The sequence below is a fragment of the Suricata suricatta genome, chromosome 4 (assembly GCF_006229205.1).
Source record: "Suricata suricatta isolate VVHF042 chromosome 4, meerkat_22Aug2017_6uvM2_HiC, whole genome shotgun sequence".
Classification (NCBI taxonomy): domain Eukaryota; kingdom Metazoa; phylum Chordata; class Mammalia; order Carnivora; family Herpestidae; genus Suricata; species Suricata suricatta.
Genome location: NC_043703.1, coordinates 3434048 through 3455097, shown reverse-complemented (window position 1 = coordinate 3455097; position 21050 = coordinate 3434048). Strand labels below are relative to the sequence as shown.

General features: G+C 44.0%; 1 protein-coding gene across 1 annotated transcript in view; it reads left to right on the top strand.

Moving 5' to 3' along the window:
* MYO16 (myosin XVI) overlaps positions 1–21050 on the top strand; it is a 465799-nt gene that overhangs the window by 260225 nt on the left and 184524 nt on the right. Inside the window, exon 21 of the mRNA XM_029938403.1 lies at positions 16999–17080. Within this exon, the coding sequence (XP_029794263.1) occupies positions 16999–17080 (82 nt within the window). The remainder of the gene's footprint in view (positions 1–16998; positions 17081–21050) is intronic.

Here is a 21050-nt window from a genome sequence, read left to right as displayed (position 1 = left end):
CTTAGAGTTTGGCGAGGATTCTTGGTTTTGTAATTATGTATTATCAGTCAATTTGTAATTTTCCTTTAAATATGAAGATTATTCACAGCATGATACTAATATGCTAAGTCTTGCAAATTAATCATGTATAAAATTATTGGCAGCACTGCTGAAATTGACATTGAAAAATTAATATTATAAATCTGGCTGCACAAAGAAACTTTCAGAAAATTTCCATTTGACATTTAAATCATACAGAGCCTTAGGTTTATATAATTGGAAAAACTTATACATAGTCTTGATATTTGATACATACACACACACGGAAAAATGTATACACGCGAACCTTGGAAAGTGTATTATTTCCCTTTCAGTGGGAATATTGGCACTGTGTCCATATGTGACTGTATGGTGTGAGTGCTATCTTTTAAAATTCTTTACTAAGCAAATGAATGAAGACAGGGATTAGTGGGAAATTAGAAGTGATTTAATGTATTATAAGTTTTACTTAGAAGATACGCTATTTTCAGATGAGTCAAAATTCCCATTTTCCCCTTCCATTTCTCCCCTGAGTCACCCAAACCTAAATTTAAATCTCAAAATACTGCAAAGAAAGGTTATGTTTGCAGTATTTCCAACTCATTGAAATTCGTGGAAAGCTTGAGGATTTGTAGATTTACAGACCCATTTCCTACGTCTCAGAGAGGTCTCAACACTGGGAAAAACTTAGGTTTCGGTTATTTATGAATCCCCACATTTTGGAAGTGCGTAATCACGTCAGAAACATTATATGAGAAATGTGTATCCCGTGGTTACGTTGGTGAGCACCCTTCATGCCCAAGGGGAGTATCTTTCACACCACATTTATTTTTGTGGTGAATTCTGCAAGAATCACTATAAGTAAAATGTACTCTAACAAGTTACGAAGAGAAGTCAAGCAAAACTGAAGGGATGACATGTTTGTTCTCGGAATGCTGGACCCGTTTCCTGGGTGACAGCAGGACAGGTGCCGTACTCATAATATTGCAGAGTTTAAAAGATTTTACCTTCTCTACCCAGATTCGAAGTGGCGCCACTTGTAAGTTGAAATCCTGGAGTATGAAGTGGGAGGTGCTGAGGCTTAGTTAGTGAGGATGGACAGAAGCCTTGGCAGTACTTGCTGGGCCAGAATCACGCCAGGAGTGAACCGGGCGGATGCCTCCCCGCCTGTGCCGCACAGTGTCCCGTGTCCGGGAAGGCTTCCCCACTGGGCGCCGTGGGAGGGGCCACCCGGCTCAGCAGGGTCACACCTTGTGGTCGGGGCGCTCTGGAAACTGAGACACACTGAACCTTTAGTTATTGGGCTTAGTTGAAAATGATTTGGTCCAAGTAGACAAAAAGGAATGATAAAAATAGCAACAAAGACAATGTATATAATGCATTATGTATGTTATCAAATATAATATCACATATATTATACATGGTGTATAATATGACATAGGATGTAATAACATAATACTTCTATCAGTTTAAAACGTTAGCGCTCACAAAGTGCCTATGTGTTCACCACCTTCAGATGAAATCCGGTGGGGGCGCCTGGGTGGCTGAGTCAGGTAAGCGCCTGACTTTGGCTCAGATCATGATCTCATGGTTCATGAGCTCGAGCCCCGCATTGGGCTCTCTACTGTCAACACAATGCCTGCCTGGGATCCTCTGCCCCCCACCGCCCCTCCCCTGTGTGTAGACAGTTGGCAGCCACCAAAAATACTGGAAGCACTGGCCTTCTATTCCATTCTCCACTGGCCATTGTTTTCTCAGTGGATCCAAAGTCCAGTTCCTTCTTGGGGACATAGCCCTTCTCCCCAAGGAGAAGTCTTCCCTTAGACACTTCATCCATTGCAGTCAGACGAACTCTGAGGTCTGCTTACTCTTCCCAGGAATCTTTTAGATGATCTCCAGGGTCTCTTTTCCCCAAGGAGATCGCTTCTCTGATCAGGAAACAACACTCTCCAGCAGCGTTAAGATCCCTCACTTCCCACAGGGACTCAGTCACCTGTGTGCCCTGTGATGGGGACTGTCACTGCCCATATTTCTGTCCACGAGTCTTCCTGTCGCTCTAAGGAAGTTCCTCTCCAGGCCCCGCCCACTGTGTTCCAGAGCATCATCTTATGAACAAAGTTTGTGACGTAGAGAGGGTGCTGGGTAAATTTCCTTAGTATCTCCCTACTTCCATGGTTTACTTTTCCTCATCATTGTAGAAATCCTTCCCCATTTTGTGATATTTGTTGTCTGTTTTTAGTGTAACATTCAGAGTAGAAAGTCTTGCTCTTCAGTATTTGTTGTTCTTTCACTTAATAAAATCACAAACCTTTTGAAAAAGGTAGTGGGGAGACACTGAGTTTATCTTTGATCTGAAAGCGCAGCCATGTTGGCCACGAGAAAGTGTTTCTTCTGTTGTGTCAACATAAGTAGGCTTGTCCACAGCTTTTCAAATCTGTGGTGTTACTACGTACTGTGGTATAACCACTCTAGTAAATAAGTGTTATTTGTGGCATAATGAAAACACGTGTTCCTCTGCCTCACCTTCCCTTAAAAAGTGTGGGATCAGGACAATGTTCATGACCCTGGGGAGCACAGAGGTCGGTCCCAAGACTTCCCTGCTCTCAAGTCACCATTCTGTGAACTATTTACGTCCCCAAATATCCAGTATTGGGACAGAAATTAAAAGTGTCCCCAGTGGAGAGGACACCACCCCTGGGTCTGTGGTGGAGGCTGAGGACCTTCCAGAAAGCGAAGGGCTTCTGTGCCTGCAGCTCCCACGGGAGATGCGCGTTCCTGTAGCTGGACGTTGGTCGGAGCTTTCCGTAGCTCCTCACAGATTTCCCCGCTAGTCACCAGGGTGTGAGGGCGGTCCTTCCTTCCTTTCCTGCCCATGTATCACCCAGGTGGGGGCTGCCCACTCAACGCAGGCTCACGGCGCATATGATCTACCCCCACACTTCCCCACGGGTGCCTCTTGGACAGGAGAGCTCTGGGTTGAAGGAAGCTGGATGGAAGGAAGCTTGAAGGAAACTTGGGATGGGACAGTGCCTTGAGGAGTCACGGACACTGGCACTATCCATTTTTTTTTAATAACTTCTAAACAGAATACATTCTCTGAACTGCAGTGAAGTTTTGTAAAGGGTATCATTGGTGTGATTCTAAAATGAGATACATGTTGGAGATTCTAACAAATGTACAACGAATAATAAGTACCATAATTTAAAAAATGAGAAAATAATTATTGCCACTCCTAAACTTGGACCTGTTTCTTAATGTGACACTTCCATCCAGGCGGCTGAACTGGCAATGTTACATTTAAAATGATCACTTTTGGGGCACTTGGGTGGCTCAGTTGGTTAAGTGTCTGACATCAGCTCAGGTCATGATCTCGTGGTTCATGGGTTCAAGCCCCGTGTTGGGCTTTTGCTGACAGCTCAGAGCCTAGAGCCTGCTTTGGATTCTGTGTCACCCTCTCTGTCTGCCTCTCCCATATTCGTATTCTGTCTCTCCCTCTCTCTCTCAAAAATAAAAATAAAACATTAAAAAAATTAAAAAATAAATATAAAAATTGATCACTTTTCCCTAAAGTGACTCCTTCCTCAGAGTTTTGGTGCAAACCTGGCCCCCATAGAGGTGCCCATGGGCCAGGAGGTGATTGAGCAACAGGGGGTTGTGGGGACCTTGGGAGAGTCCCCAAATGTCCCCCAGATTTCACTCACGTTCTTCACGGGCTCTGAACACAGTGGATTACATTCCTGAGGACCCCTGGCAAGTCGACCCGGTGGAACATTTTCCGTTTCACCATTAGACACTACCTAAGACTAAACAGATGGGAGTTGTAGAAGGTTAGTGGATGGCGGTTGAGAGACCAGCGAGGTAGCGGGGTATTGACTATACACCTGATTTATTTATCTGCTTATTTGTTTATTCATCCCTTCATTCATTTGTGCGTCCATTCACTTCTGTCTGCTTGTTCTGCAATCCACATTTTTGGGCAGCACGATTTGACATGCAAATACATGCGGTGAATAAGCGGAGTTTCGAGCATACATATTGAGATTTGGGGTCTGTACTGAGCCTCCAGCTTCTTAAACACGCTTACGCTGTATTACAGTCTTACAATATTTTAGTTGAGCTAAACATAAACATTTAAAAACTTTCTGATTAATTACGTTCAGCTCCAGTGACTTACAGAAACTTAGGATGAGTTCCCCCCAAAACACCTTCAGGCCCCGAAACGGATGGCTCCTCTTCCTCGTTTTCATCCGGAGTCCTCACGTGTGCAAGCTCCTTGCCCCTGGTTCCGGATGTCGGTTGGTGCCCAGGGTTCCTGAGGAAAATGGGAGGACCCGTGTGACGTGTCCGCGTGGCCCCAGACGCGGCGGGAACGGCCATGACTGTCAGGGCATGGCGGTGTGGCTGGACAGGAGGCTTCCTGGTTCATGGCGGTCTGTCTGGGGAGAGGGAAGGCTGGGAAGAAATGCTGGATGACCTGTTGAACACCCGAGAGGTGGCCCAGTCTCTCCCGTTGAACTTTGACTCGGTGACCTTGTTTGTTTTGGGAAGTGGCCAATCGAGGAAACCTGCTGCTCTTTAGAAACAGAGACGTCGCAGTTCACATACACTCGTGGACCGGAGGGCGTTTTCTGTTTGCTCCGTTTCCTGGCAGTAAGCAGTGAGTGACAGTGGATTTGCATTGATCGGTCTCCATGTTCGGTCCCTTTCTGTTCGGACATGACCATGACTCCCTTGGCTGACTAGTCCAGAGTGCAGAGTGTGGGCCTTGATTATTGCGAAGATGAGATCTGCGTGGGTTAGAAACCGTTGGATTCCCCAGTCAGTAGGGGGCCCTGGGGGAAGAACTCACGTGGTCACATGGCAGGATACCACCTCCTCCCTGTGGACAGGAGAGCAGAGGTGCTTGGACTGTGTCCTAGCTGTGAGGTAAGCACAGGGCTGGTGCTCTCGGGGATCGGGGGCCCTCTGAACGCCTGGGGAACAGATGGGAGAATGAGGTCAAACTAGAATGAAGGCTCCAGGTTTTCAATATGAAAGTGATCCTGTCTTTCACGGGCGGTGGGGGGTCACCACCCCAACAAATGCCTAGGGTCTCTGTCCTTTGATCCACAGACTGAGATTGATTACGGAAAGAGAAAAGAAGGCTGTTGAAAAGAAACCACTTGTGAAATTTCTCACACCATTCAATGCCCCCTCTCCTACCCAGGAAAACTATAGTGTGGGTTTAGTGTTTTTTTTTTTTTTAATTTATTTTTGAGAGAGAGAGAGGGAGACAGCGTGAGCAGGGGAGGGTCAGAGAGAGAAGGAGTCACAGGATCTGAAGACAGGCTCCAGGCTCTGAGCTAGCAGTCAGCACAGAGCCTGATGCGGGGCTCGAACCCACGAACCGTGAGATCATGACCTGAGCCGAAGTCGGACGCTAAACCGACTGAGCCACCCAGGCACCCCTGTAGTGTGGGTTTAAATAACAGACGGAAGGGACGCCTGCGTGGCTCAGTTGGTTAAGCGTCTGACTTCAGCTCAGGTCATGATCTCATGGTTTGTGAATTCGAGCCCCACGTCAGGCTCTGTGCTGACAGCTCAGAGCCTGGAACTTGCTTCCGATTCTGTATCTCCCTCTCTCTCTCTGTCCCTCCCCCTGTTACAGTCTGTCTTCCTCTATCTGTTAAAAATGAATAAGCGTTTAAGGAATTTGTTTTAAATAAGTCACAGACAGAAGTGTTAAACAGATATACCAGTGAGAAAGAGAGCCAGACAGATTTAGAGAGGAGTTGAAGTTTTCTTCAGTTCTTTTCTTGTTTTTTTTTTTTTTTCTTTGAATTCACCTGTCAGTTGAGTGATTTGGTTCCTGGAATCATCAGTAGGATGTTTTCTGGTTTTACCCTGCTTCTAAATTCATATATTCTTATAATAAGGAAAATACTTTGTAAGTTAGCACAGAATGTCCTAGATATCCAGGAAGATTTCCATCAGCACAATCCCCAGAAGAGGACCAGGAGCTTGGCGGGGGTCGGGCCAGAGGACCGCGGTGTCAGCCCGTGTGTGCCACAGCTGGTGACTCACGCCCTGAAATAAGAAAGAAGGAGCATGTCCAGGGAACATAAACTTCAGGTGCTGTCGCTGCAGCAGGTGCGCCCACCCCTGCCCAGCACCTGAGGACACTGGAAAGGCCGTCAGCATCTCCACGAACTTAGAGAATCTACACTAGAATCGTAACAAGCAAGTTCATGTTCATCTTCAGAAAACTTGCTCTTCTTTCGTAATTAGAGAGAACAAATATTTCATGGAGGGAAAATAGAAGTATAGCTTTGGAGAGTTCTACAGGCTGGTTTAAGAAAGAAACCCATTTTGGATAACGTGTATTTGGTCTGAAGACTCTCGCTGAACGGTGGAAGGGGCCGATCTCTACCTTGGTGCTCTGGAATGATTATACAGCAGTTAACGGGGTCAGCCAGGTATGTGGCTTAAGTTGACTTGGGGAGGCTCCTTAGTTTTATTCTGCTGTGATTTCAGTTCATATACTATTTGTTTTATATACTTACTTGCACATATGCACATGTTTGTTAGGTTTCCAACAAATTTAAGTAGACGATCATATTTTTCCCATATATGTAGAATTAATTTGTAGGCAACTGTTGTGATCACCTATTTATTTATTTCTCTTATCTCTCTTTGATGCAATCAGGTAGCACTTACTGTACTTATGAAATGTTACGGTGTCTTTTTTTTTCTTTTTTGGTCAGAGTCTAATTTGAGAATCTGCCAAATTGCACTCAGAGTCCCTCACACCAGAACAGAATCCATGTACCTGGGCTGTAACACTCTTTACAGTTGTTTATTAAAGAATTTAACTCATACTTTCATTGTGGTTGATAGATTCCTGATAGTTCCTGAGGATTTTTAAGCCAAAGTATTTTTGGTAATGATTTTGTGGTTGAGATTTTTTTAATGAGAAAACGATCTTCAACAATTTCAGATCACCTCTGTGATTTTTAGCATACCCTGTGATACCTTCGAATAGATGGATAGCGATTTTTAAGACACTAAAATGACAGTAAGCATTTAACCTAGCCTGTAAGATTATATTTGGGAGATTGGATTTTTAGCTGCGACTGAGTATTGGGCAAGGATTTCGTCCTTCAGGGACAAGAGGTCAGAAGATTGGTTTATAACGTGCCAGGGACCTGACGGTGCTGAGGAGAGAGCATCTTCGTGCTGGATCATAGGAGAGCAGCTAAAAATATCTTTTGGATTACAGTCATACCTGCTCTGTTTGCACAGATCATTTCTACTTTACCTACTGCCTTACGACTGAGTCAAATCCCATCTCCAGGCTGTTTGTTTGCCTTCCGTGAGGGACATTTGTCATTCTTTATACACCTGCTACTTGGGGCCCACAGGATGCATAGACCTTCGTCTGAATCAGAGGTGTGTGTGTGTGTGTGTGTGTGTGTGTGTGTGTGTGTGTGTGTGTGCGTGCGCCCGCACGTACGCACACATGCATGTGACTATATTGGTCTTAAAGTATTTATCCAAAAGGCTCTTCTTTTTTCTTTGAAATGTCAGGTGCAACCTCTGACCTTTGAAAAGGCTGTGGAATGTGGCCATTCCGTTTATAAATGGTTCTTAAGAAAGTATAATTTGTTTTATCTTTTGCAAGGGAACAAGGCCGTTCGGGCAGGGTAACTCACTGAGCTCCAAGTTTGGAAGGTTCATCTTCTCCACAGTGGCGGCCATTGGGAGCATCCCGGGGGAGGAGACTAGCTCATCAGGGGACTTGAAGCTCCCAAGAGGGTGCAACAGCATCAATCCCCTTCCCACTGCTGCCCCCCAGCCGGCTGCCTCTGCTCTAGCTGAGAGCCTGCCAGTTCCCCCGCTCCCCAAGCTGGCGGCTTCAAGTAGGATGTGTTTACATCTTCCTGAGGCACATGAGTAGGAAAGATTTTACTGAGAAGGAGGAAGAGGATTTTTCAGAATATCTGTGCTCTGTCATCCCCCCAAGTATGGTAGAGAACTTGTATGGTGATCACCTGACTCCAGATTCAAGCGTTTTCTGCTCCTTGGGAACTACCCACATCATTGTCTGTAGTGATTCTTGCCAGGAATTCTCAACAGTAGGGCAGGGCTTAGTGACCATGGCGAAGCAAAGGGATATTAAAAATAAGTTAAATCTTTTTTGCTAATGGGGTGCCTGGGTGGCTCAGTCAGTTAGGCGTCTGACTCTTGGTTTCGGCTCAGGTCAGGATGTTACGGTTCGTGAATTTGAGCCCTGTGTGGGGCTCTGGGCTGGCAGCTTGGGGCCTGCTTGGGATTCTCTCCTTCTGTCTCTGCTCCTCCCCTGCCTGCATGCTCACTCTCTCAAAGTAAGTAAATAAACTTAAAAATCTTTTTGCCAAATCACACACATCTTCCCCATAAGACTTAAAGAAGACAGAGTTTGAAATGCCCCCCTGTCTTTTGGGGGATGAAATAAGTGGAGGAGCAATCCAAATGGTAAATAGGTGATAGACAAGTAGAGTAAGAAGAAAATATCTAGACACTGAATGCTTTCTCACTGTTATTTTTATCAATTGGTAATTAATATCCCCAAGAACACATCTGACCATATGATGTATTGAACCTCACTTGAAAATCCTTAGTGAAACCTCATTCCTCTCTCTCACCTTCTCTCTCTCTCATTTAATATATATTTTATAAATCCCTGTTGAAAGTTCTAAAAAGGTCAGAGACATTATCTCTCCTCATGTAGAGACACAAAACTGGAAACAAAATGAAACTTGCTTCTGAAGTAAGGCTTGAAGGTGTAAATGAATCCAATTAAAAACCAAATATTTACTGATTCGTTATTTTCTCCCTTAACCATCTATTAAAATGATTATAAAGATTTAAACTCTTTGATAGATATTACAATTCAAAAGGATATCTGCAAGAAAGGTAATCTAAAAACCTTGACCATCGGTTCATAAGTAATCAAGAGTGGGCAAAACGATAGTTTGTACAAGACTCCTTCAAGTATAAAGTACTTAATTCTTAATAAGTGAATTTATATTATTAGTGCCCAAATGCTTCATAGAAATACTCAAACACCTGCTGTGCATTTGTGGGAAAAAGAAAATGGTCTTACCCGGTTTTCTTTTTCTGTTTCACATAGGATCTCTCTCTCCGTGAATTTTTGTGGAGGGGAGGAGAGGGGAGTGGTGAACTGACCATGAAGTCTACAGACGGTATAGCCAGGTCATTCACTACCTCCGATCTAGAATGAGCAGTGCTAACATTCACCACTCCTGCTTCAGAGTTTTAACACAGAAGAAAGGAAATTACAACTAAAAGCTCAGGTCCCTTTTCTTTGCCGACATAGATCACTTCCTCCCCTTTCGCCCCTCAGACAACATATCATCAATCCCGGGTAAATTTCCCACAGTTTGTTTTTTGAATTTGTTTAGATGTTGGGGGTTGTTATTGTGAATCTGTGACACTGTGAGCCATGAAGAATTGAAGAAATGCTATCATGAGGACATTGATGCCGCCCTTCCTTTATAAATCCACATGGTTTTTGAGAGTTATCAGTATTGATACATAAAGAGCGAATTCTGTCTGTGTAACTGGTGCATTAATTCCCTTGGATGGAAAAACACAGTGTTCTCATCTATTTCGCTTTCAAGGGACACTTAAGTATCTCTGTTTTTCCCCCCTCACTGATAAACAGTATTACCTCCTTGCACAGGTCTCCCGTGATATATGTTAAGAACTTTCCTGTGTTTAGTGTCAGGATTGTAGGAAGAGCATTAGTTTGCATTTCGCTGATTATGAGCAAGGCTGAACAGGGCCCTGCGGGTTCGGTGCCGCCCCTGGTGCCGGGATGCGGTGCCTGACTTTAGGACCTATCATAGACAGGCTTTTCCTACGTCAGAGTCATCTTTTGTTTCTTACGAAAACCCTTAGATTTTCAAGACCTCAGGAACTACTTCTGTTTATGTGAAGGATTGATATAATTTTATATTTTTAGTCAGTCTATGATCCCTACCCCAGTTAACCCAATTATTAAAGATGCTTTTTCACCCCTCCTGATTTTTAATCTAGTCGACTAAAACTGTATCAATAATATATTGTTTTAATAAGTAAGTCCTCATAAGAACTGTTTATTTTCCTATTTGTTTTGGTTATCCCTGAATCTTTACTTTTGCATATGAATTTTACAATCACTTTGACTCAGACTATAAAAAAATTCTTTGGGGATTTCAACTAGAAATATGTTTGTAGATTAATACAGGCAGAATTGGTTTGCTTAGATTCTTTTCTTCTGTAAAGATGATCTTTATTTCTATTTATGCATGTATTCTTTTCTTAAACATTCTTTGTATTTTTATCAATTTCTTGCACATTTTGATTTTTTCTACATACTTTGTACTTTCTGTTGTTATTTTTCTATTATGTTTTAAATTGTTTATTGGGACACTCAGTCTTGCATGTCATATGTTGATCTTGTATCTAGAAACCCTGCTGACTTTTCTTATTAGTTCTAATAACTTTCCTGTGGAATATCTTACTATTTTCTAATGTAAATGGTCATACCTTTTTTCTCTTCTTTGTCTCTTATGTGTCTTATTTCTTCTTCCTTTATTGCATTGGCTATCGCTGCCAAGATGGTGTTGATAATTTGTGGTGATAATGGATACTCTTCTCTTGTTTCCAAATTAATGTAATATCTCTAAATATCTGCCAGTAAGTAATCTGCTTACTTAGGGTTTCAGAGATCGTCTGTCCTAAGTGTTTTCAGTCAAGGATGCTAACTTTCATGTAATGCTTTTTCCCTCTACTCTAACTCTCTCCTCTTCTCTGCTCATGTAGCAAGTTATAGTGATGCATTTTCTTATGTTGAATAATTCTTCATCTAGAGTATGAACTCTCTTTGGTCCTGATGTCCTAGATTCAATTTTCTAGTCTCTATGAAAGATGTTTATGTGTATTCTTCACTAGTGAGAAGAGATTCTTTTTTTTTTTTTTCTTCTTATACAATCCTTTGCTATCAGGATTATGTGAAAGGGTACATTGAGTACCTTGCTCCTGTTTCTCTCCTCTCTAAAGTGGTTTATGCTAAATGATGTTGATTTGTGCCCTGAATGCCTGGTGGAAGTCTTCCTAAAACCTTTTGGGGTGGTGGAGAGTGGATTGCCTTTTGAGTACTAATTATTTTATGATTGTATTTAATTTGTTTTTTAAACATTTATTTATTTTTGTGAGACAGCGTGAGCAGGGGAGGGTCAGAGAGAAAGGGAGACACAGAATCCAAAACAGGCTCCAGGCTCTGAGCTGTCAGCACAGAGTCTGACACGGGGCTCAAACCCACGAACTGTGGGTCATGACTTGAGCCCAAGTTGGACACTTAACCGACTGAGCCATCCAGATGCCCCAAGTACTCTTTTAGAGTTTAAAGGTCGGATCAGATTGTTTTGTTTCTCTGTTGAGTCATTTATATATTGTAGAAAACCATCGGCTTTAATATTTTAAATGTAGTCACCAACAGAATCATAGCTGTTTTACAGTCCTCCAGTCTCCTGTATCTGTCTTTTAACAACCTTGACCTTCCTGGTTACTTATTTATGCCTTTGCCCCATTATCACTGAGGAATCTTGCTTGAACTTGTCCATAAAAATTATTTATCTTAAAAAATCCTATTTTTTTCATTTCTCTTATTAATGTCATTTCTTTTACTAGGTCCTACAGGTTCAGTATGTGCCTGTTTAACTTCCTTTGAATTTGGCTTTATTGTTGGGTTTTTTTTCCCCTGACTTCCTAAGTAGATTGTCTGTCTCCTCTGTTCCCATGATTTTGTTGACCCCGAGTCTAAAGTACCTCCCAAGGACCTAGCACCTTCCAGATGCTTCCTATATAGTGTTCCCTTGGTTGTTTAGTTCTAAATATTTTGTCTTTATGCTGTTTCAGAGATAAAATAGCAAACAGTTTGTCAGAAAAATAAATTTGCCACACCATGTTTTTCCCTCCCTCACCCAAACTGGGAAGTTTTTCCCCCATTAAATAATGAGCTTTCTTTGATTCTTGTGAATATAGTATGAGTGACTGCTATTTCTGTATGGGCTTATTTAAATCATGGTGCCATCGCCATGACAACCAGAACTACACAATTTAGCAAACTATCAGAGACAAACCTGCTTTCTAAATAATTCTCCTTCTGCTCCATTTCCTTACCAAAACACCCGTATGTATAATGATTTCCTGAAGAGCTAAGACCCTTTTCTCTGTAATTGTACATTTGTTTTTCATTATCTTGTGAGATCCAGTTTTTTTTTCAAATAGAAGGATCCAGAGGACTGAAAAATATTAGCGTTTTACCAAAGCACCATTTGTATTATAATGCTCAGACATAATTTTAAATTACCGTGTAATAAATACAAAATAATGGTTAAAATTTTACCACCCTTGTTATAGAAATTACCCTATACTATGGACACAACAGCGGGCACATTTAAATATTAATCATGATAATGTGATAAATTGCTTGAAGAACAGTGCAGCCTTATTGAACCAATAAATAACCATGGACTTTCCCTTCAGTACATGTTTGCAGGAGATGGAAGGAGAGAGATGTGTCACAACTATGAGCAAACGACTTTTTTCGCATCAAGCAGGAGTACGTTTCATTTCCGAGAATGACTATCATATGATTTGCACACATTAGTGGAGACTCAAACAGATTCAACAAAATGTGTAGGAAATCTCGTGATTTATGAGGCTGATGGAAAACCTCCTCGCATTCTCCTTCTCCAGCTCTTTTCTGAGCCCAGACCGTAGAGGCTGGAGCGCGTATATTTTATCCAAAGGATGAAATGCGTTGCCCTGCTGGCCAGGCTGCTGTCTTGTTTCCCTTCTAGCTGGAGAAATGCATCTGGCCTCTTTTCAACCCTCTGATAACCTGTTGTGCTCAATAGAGTTAAGCAAATCTGTATTTATTATGCTCCTCTGTGCCTGGCGTTGGAGCACGGTGGCCGTTCCGCCAGAATAAATGATGCCACAGTGCCGTTCAGGAGTGACAGTGGCACAATGTCCCATCCTGGCTCCCGGTGACCCTGCCCCTCCCTGAGGAAAACACTGGGGAGGAAATGTCAGCACCACAATTTTAAATATCGTTTGCCTTTTCCTGTTGTAATTTTCTAATTGAGGAGGCTGTGCTTTCCAACATTTGGGGGTTTTGTCGGCTCAGGTTTTCTTTAACTTTGTTCACTTCACATACCATCCTATTAAAAATACATGTCCAAGCCTGGCTTCTGTGCAGATGTCGTATGTGATAAAGGTGTACTTATAAAAAAAAAGACACAATTATGCTGCCTATCATTTATTGGAAATTACCTATACAGGGATTGGGCTTTGAGTCAACGATTATTGCAGTTAACATTGATAATAGCCACGAGGTAGGTACTGTGGACTCCCTGTTTTAAATAAAGAAACTGGAATTCAGAGAGGGTTAGCAAGTGGCCTTAGTCACACAGCCTGGCAATGATGGACTTCATGTACAAACCCTAGTATGTTGGGATCGAAACCTGAGTTTTCCCCCAAACACTCACGCTGAAGACCGTCGGAAGAACAATACAAAAGCATAGGTTTAAACTAAATTTTTAAGTTAACCTTTTGAAATAGAGATGATTTCTTTATTTCACAGAAAATCGTTATGTAAACTTTCAAATATCTATATATGGACATGACCCCGAGAGCGGGGTTGTTCTCTGCTTTTTTGTATCTGGGCTTCTGGCATCTTGATCGGTGCTTTGCAAAAGTAAGTGTTCTGTATACAGTCACTGAAAAGGTGATGAACTAAAACATGAATTAGTTAGAAGCCCCTCTCAGGAGAGAGGCTGTGGTAGACCGAGGGGTCCCAGGTTTTTTCTCTGCATCAGTGCAGTGGACTTCCAACACTTCTCTTGTAAGAGCTAAGTCTATTTCCCCTCCCTTTGAACTTGAGCTGCCCGTGTGACTTGCTCCAGCCAAAGGGGCACTTGGGTGGCTCAGATGGTTGAGCGTCTGACTTCAGCTCACGTCATGATCTTGCAGTTGACAAGTTTGAGCCCCACATCGGGCTCTGTGCTGACAGCTTGGAGCCTGGAGCCTGCTTCGGACTCTGTCTCCCCCTCGCTCTGCCCCTTCCCCACTCATGCTGTCTCTCTCTGTCTCAAAAATAAATAGAAACATTAAAAAAATTACAAAAGAGAATACAGCAAAGATAATGAAATGCTAATCCTGAGCTCTAATGCAGATCTGTGTTCTCAGGTCCTGGTCACTGGCGTGCCTCAGCCTGGGCTCGCCCACAGAAAGTGAGAAACAGTCTGTCAGCCAGCCCCAGGGCCTTGGGTGAGGTCATCTTCGCCCTGATGGCAGGGCTGAGGGGTCAGAATAAATACTTACTGCTTTTAGTCCCTGAGTTTTGGGACATCTGCTTGCTACAAATCACTGTCTAATCAATTTAATTTCCACAGCGCCTACTTTGAACCACAGACTATTTGATTCATTCAAAGGCGACTGTTGGAAAGACAGCTCTCCATCTTAGGGATGATACGGGAGATGCTGAGACACCCCCCTGTGCCCCAGTGTCCCCGAACGCCTGGGACCCTCGTCTTCTGGGCACCCAAGTCCCAAAGCTTGGGGTTCAGGAGACTTAGGTTTCTCAAAACCTCATGTCAAAATTTCCAAAAACATCCAGATGTGTTCTTTAAAAGCTTAAGTAGCCAGAGCTCATAAAAAGGAGGGCATGGTGCGAAGAGAATCACTCTTCAGGGAGAAAAAGAACTCTTTTAAAAAAGCACGATCACTTTGCGGAATATGCGTGCACCAGATCAGCACGTGGGGCCTGTTCACCCTGCAGTGCTGTGTGTCACGTGCCTCTCCGTGAAGCTGGGGGAGACAGGGAAGCCCGGAAAGGACACAGTGGAGTATCACTTCTTCCTGTGTCTGTAGCCAGCGGACTGAAATGTAATGTTGCTGACAGTAATTTTATCTCTTACGGCGGTTTTCATCTTTTTAAGTGTTAATAGGAAGCAAGAGACCAGGATTCCTATCCTGAGCCTGACACTTAACTTTAAAGAAATCTCTAGTAAGACAGTTATGCTTTGTGTAACATAGTGTGTCAGTCCCTAAAACCGTAACGATCATGTTCCATTTGGCTGTAGATGGAGGCTTGGCCTTTGCAAGTCTCTGGCTTGTTTCTGGTGTCACGACCTCTGAGGGGCGCCTGGGGGCTCAGTCGGTGCGCATCAGACTTCAGCTCAGGTCATGATCTCACGGTTCTTGGGTTCGAGCCCTGTGTTGGGCTCTGTGCTGGCAGCTCGGGAGCCTGGAGCCTGCTTCGGATTCTGTGTCTCCCTCTCTCTCTGCCCCTCCCCTTCTTGCACTGTGTCTGTCTGTCTCTCTCTCCAAAATAAACATTAAAAAAAAAAAAGACCTTTGGGTCTGTGATTCCCAGGCAGGGTGAGTGGAAAACAATGTTCACCCAAATATTTGGCAGCTCTTAAAATATATTTTGCTGGATAGATTGGAGCCATTCTTAAGTGGCAGGGACCTCAAGACACAGAGTTTCCTGATTGGGGTGGCTAATGTCAAAATGACTTTATGTCACCTGTCATTTGATTTTTATTTAGACAATTAAAAAAATCCATTTTTCCACTGATAGTCTTCTATAGATGGCCAGTAATAGTTGCATTTTTATTAAAAATATGTGTATCTGAAGACCAAAGACTAAATCAGAGCAATTATAATTATCTAATTTATAATGATCTAAACCAGACTGAAGTACAAAACCAGACATCAAATACACCATTGACTTGTTTTCTCCCTTCTCCCTCTCCCTCCTCATTCTTCTTCTCCCTCCATCTCTGTCTCTACCTGAGCCTTCCTTAGATCAGAACCACAGAAAGAATCAGGAAATTCACACTAGGTCCGTGTTTGCCAGAGAATTTCTGTGGAGTATTAGTCCACGAAGCTCAAAACAAAAAATTCTCATGAACGGGTTTTACTTTTCCATGGTCCACAAAGAGTTATCCATCCTCTTGAAGCGGCAGAGAGCACGGTGTGCTGGGGCCCGCACGTGGGGTTAGACGGCCAAAGGACAGAGGACACACGTGAGAATCCCGTCAGTGGTTCATCGAAGGACCCGAGGGAGCCCTCGGGCCCAAAGCCACCTGGCTTCCCAGACTCCTACCTTCCGCAGGTCTCAGGACGCAGAGAGGCTGACGAAAACTGAGGCTGCCCTCCCCCAGCTCCTTGCCCCGCAGATTCACCGCGGGCGCCTTGGAGACGGGCACCACGCTTATGTTCTGAGGGGCTGACGGGCTGACGCCCAGGGTGACTTTGATCACTGCACCCTTTGATCACGGACTGGAACCGTGAAGAACTATCCGTAGACTCCTCCTTCGATCTGCAAAGCAGTTACTGTGAGTCCGTCCTCAGCCCTCCTGGGGTTAATGCTTTTCAGCCGTGAGTTGTAGCTTTTGCTGAGACGTAGGGTTTAAGTGATCTTTTATTATTTCTGCTCTTCTCGCACTTGGGGAGGGTCCCTCTCCTGGCCCCTGTGAGGCAGAATCAGGCTGGGTCATAGGGCCAGCGGCTGGCGGTAGATTTGTGCTGTAATTCACAGGGCTTGCAGATACGGGGCTAGTCTTAGCCTGGGTTCAAGTCCCGGGTCCGTCCAATCCTGATGGGTGCCCTCGGGCAACTTAAACCTCCACTGTCCTCTATCTCTGTATTCTTTTCTGTAGAATGGGGGTGCTCCCTGGCCTCACACATAGGGTAGTCATTAAGGCCAAATGAAACAAGGCATTTCAGGTGTTTGAACGGTGCTCGACAAACACGACTCCATGAAATGGCAGCTCAGGTTTTTATTCTCACCCCAGGATTTCCTTGTACATCCAGGCTAATGAACTGCAGTTTTCACCTCAAGAGGCCTCAGCTTTTTTCCTTGCTAACTTCTCCTTCTAGGGGGAAGGAGCGCAGAGAAGGGCTGTGTTTAGGAACCACGTGGACACACGTGATATCCGTGGGCTACGCGGAGGCTGCTTTGGTACTGTCGTGCCCACCTATCACCTGGCTTCCGATTCTGCTCGTCAGCAACTCCAAACTCTTTCCCTAACTTCTGACATGTTTTCAGAAACTGGTAAACCTGACGTGCTTTTCTTTGGTCAAAGAAGAAAAAGGAGGGACGCCCCCAAGTAGCTGCCCGAGGGGCCCCTCCCATGCCTCCTGGCACAGACTGGAGAACACCTTGAAGATTCAGACAGGGGATAGGACTAGTGGCCTGGCCTCCACAATGAGGCGCCTTGCAGGCTACGTTAACTAGGTCCCCCAGCACGTGGGCGGGAGTCTTGGGGAAGGCCAGAGCATGGCCCGGCATGTCCAGGGACTTTGCACCCATGACCTCCGTGCAAGTGCCTCTGATCCCCAGGGCAGGGTGTCCAGACAGGCTCTGGTCTGCCGTGATTTTAGGTCTCAGTCTTACCCCCACTCTGGGGTCCTCAGGGTCAGTGAGCAGCCAAAGAGGCTGATTCGCCTCTGGCTCCATCTAAGGGCTTTGTGTCAGGCAGGATTGGGCTGTTTCCTAAAATGGCTAAACACTTCGGGTAATTTTTCAGTTAATCTTGCAGGGGGTGATCAAGAATGGCTCCTGACGTGTAGTCCCCTGGACCTCTCGCTGCCCAAATGCAAACAGTTCATCCATGTTCCATGATAGTCATTTTCTTTAACCCGGACCTTCCTCCTTCCCATTCTTGCACACATGGAAGGCAAACACAAAGCCAGACAATTGCCTTGGCGTTTAATATGATGTCCGCTATCAAAGGGGTTGCATTTTACTAATAAGTTAATGCCAGTGAGGCAGTACTGTTAGCCACAGAGAAAGCCTTCAGTAGAATTCTAAGGCTGAATGTGAAGAGGCCATCTCATTAATATGTTAATTTTGCCTGTGGGATCCAATCCCAGTGGGTCAGATGACCTCTGTCTGCTCCTCCTTGCTGGAAATTGGATGTTGGGTTAAATGCCTGTGTAATGTGAGGCAAGATATCAATAAGAGACATGACAGTAACGCTGACTGCCGCGCAGCGTTTTGCTGGTTATGAGTCCTGTGACCTTTCTGCCAGTGTTGCTACTGCGGTAACAGACCTATATGTCATTCCATCATAAAGGATGAAATAGAGTTCTGAAAAAAAATGAACACATTAGGTTTGTCAGTAGTTGCGAAATGAATCCTTGAGATGCATTCATTTTCCCCCTGACATTGGTTTTTTCCTTCCTTCCCATCGCTTTCTTTACTAACATTTTAATTTTGTAACCATATTGAGTTTGGAATCCAGTGTCTATGAAGTATGTATGGAGGGGATCCTGTCAAGGGAGTGTTCTTTCCGCCATGGCTCCGCTACTTGAAATCGCGAATTAATCATCTACTTGCTCCCAGCTTTGCTGGAATCTTCCACACCTTTCCTTGCCCAAACACGCCTGGGTGGTCTCCTCCCCATCCTTCCTCGGCTGGCCGACACGAAGTCACCATCTCTACAAGAAGGGGAAGGACCTAGGTGGTGACATCGTGGCATCGATCTTGCTCGCCCTTTTTCCCAGCCTCCCTCAACACGATGTGCTAGAAATATGGTGCTGCGGTCGCCAAGGCCAGCTGAGAGCCGGGCAAGGAGTCAAGGCCTGGGCAGGGACCCTGGTATACGGTGGCCAAACCCGTCCGTACTGGAGACCAACACGTGGCCTTGAGAGCACAGCCCTGCTCTCTCTCCCCAACCCCAGGGTCCCTGATGCTTCCTCCGGTCCCGGGAAGCCGGGCACCTCTCTGTCCTCCCTACTGGGCTGCACCCCCCGCTCTCTGCCCTGAAAACATTGTTGTTTTTTTCTCCACCCACTTAGAAAATGCCCAAAATGATTTCCATCAGATATTATTTTTTAAATAAAAGTTAGTGATAATGAATATTCTAATATCCAGTATAGAACATTCTATCTATTGAGTTTAGTTTAGTTGTTTTGAGAGAGAGGGTGGAGGAGGGCAGAGAGAGAGGGGAAAAGAGAGAATCCCAAGCGGGCTCCGTGCTGTCAAGCACAGAGCCCAACACAGGGTTTGAATTCATGAACCGTGAGATTATGACCTGAGCCAAAATCAAAAAGTGGGAAACTCAACCGATTGAGCCACCCAACCACCCCCAGTATACGACATTTTAAAAGTAATAAATCACCTGTAGGCCTACCATTGAAGATACCTACACCTAACATGCTTTGTGTTTTGTGCCACAGATTTGTTTTTTAACATGGGTGAAATTATACTATGAAGCTCTAAGTATACAATGGCATAAATTCTGTTTTCAGCTTAGGTTTTTTTTTGTTTGTTTTTCAGTTTTTTACTTTATTGTTGTTCAAGAATATTTCCCATTTTCACAGTGTCTTTGTAAATGTCAGTGAAATATTAACTGATCATAAAAATGGTAGTATTTCAGTATAGAGACCTTAGAAAATGCAGAACAGTAAAAAGAAGTAAACAAAAGCATCTCTATTTCCTCTTCTTGGGCTGAAGAGGTCAGAGGTCTTCTGTGTATATAATTGGGTTTATTCTTTATATAGAACTTATATTTTTCTTTCTATTAACTTGATAGATTCGGTAAATTAACCCATGATGGAGCTTGTTGTTTTTGTTACTATTATTAAGATCACAATGAACACCCTTATTTGTAAGTTTTCAGTTGCATTTCTGATAATCTCCCGAGTCTAGATTCCTGTCTGTGGAAATCCTGGTTCATGTGATGGGAAGGTTCCAAAGCTTTATGCCACATAACCACGTTGCTTTTTAAGAAGACTCTACCAATTCAGACCCCCAACAAAAATGTGTGGGAATATCTTTCTCATCCTAATGTTGAAATTTTTATTTCTTTTGTAATTGTAATGAGATTGACATTTGTGACCTACCTATGACATATATATTATATAGACCTACCCTTTATGTTTCATCTGTGAGCCCTCCTCTTTATTTTTATAGTAGGTGGAAATGTTTTTTGTTTCATTTTTTTAACTTTATTTATTTTGAGAGAGAGAGAGAGAGAGAGAGAGCGAGAGAGCGAGCCCAAGCAGGGGAGGGGCAGAGAAAAGGAGAGCGAGAATTCCAGACAGGCGCAGTGGCGTCAGAACTGAGTCCGACACGGCGCTCAAACTCACCACCCGTGAGATCATGACCTGAGCTGAAATCACGAGTCAGACTCTCATCCAGCTGAGCCCCCCAGGCGCCCCGAAATGTTTTAAAAAGTGACTTGCAGTGATCAGAGACACACTGTCTACTAGCTCTTGTCCCGGAACTTTACTGACAATTGGAACAAGCGTCTGGGTGCACAGATACTATTCGCTGCCTCAGTTTCAGAGATAGTGACCCTGCAGCACAGAAAATGTGAGTAACTTGCTGAAAGTTGTCCAACTAAAAAGGGTCTGAACCAGGATTCCTGCCAAAGACTGAACACCTGCAGAAACGACAGGCTTTGTCACCCTTGTCACCCAGCGCCGGAAGGGAAGCAGTGCAGCTCAGTATGTGGAACGCACGCATGTGCACACACACATGGCACACACATGCACATGCACACATGCGCACACACCTCACATAGCAGCTCATCTTACACCTCAGCGCGACCACCACTGAGTGACCGTCGTCCCCGGGGTCCCCCTGCCCACACTGTAAAGTCAGTGGCGTGGAAGTCACCTGCAGATGCATGATGATGTGTGCCTGGACACGTGGTCAACCGATCAGAAAAACACCTATGAAGATGAATGAGAAAACACATCTTAAAATAACACTTTCCTCAAATCGTTTTGAATTTTATTTCTACAAATACAAAAGGATTTGGTATGTGTGTAATCATACTTCTAACCATTGTCTTTTGATTCTTCTCAGAACCGAAAGCAGAAAAAAAATGATCACCTTTGTTTTCTCGTACATTTTCATAGCTTCTTGCTCTAATATTTGTCTCTCTGATCCAGGTAGAGTTCATTTGGACACACAGGTG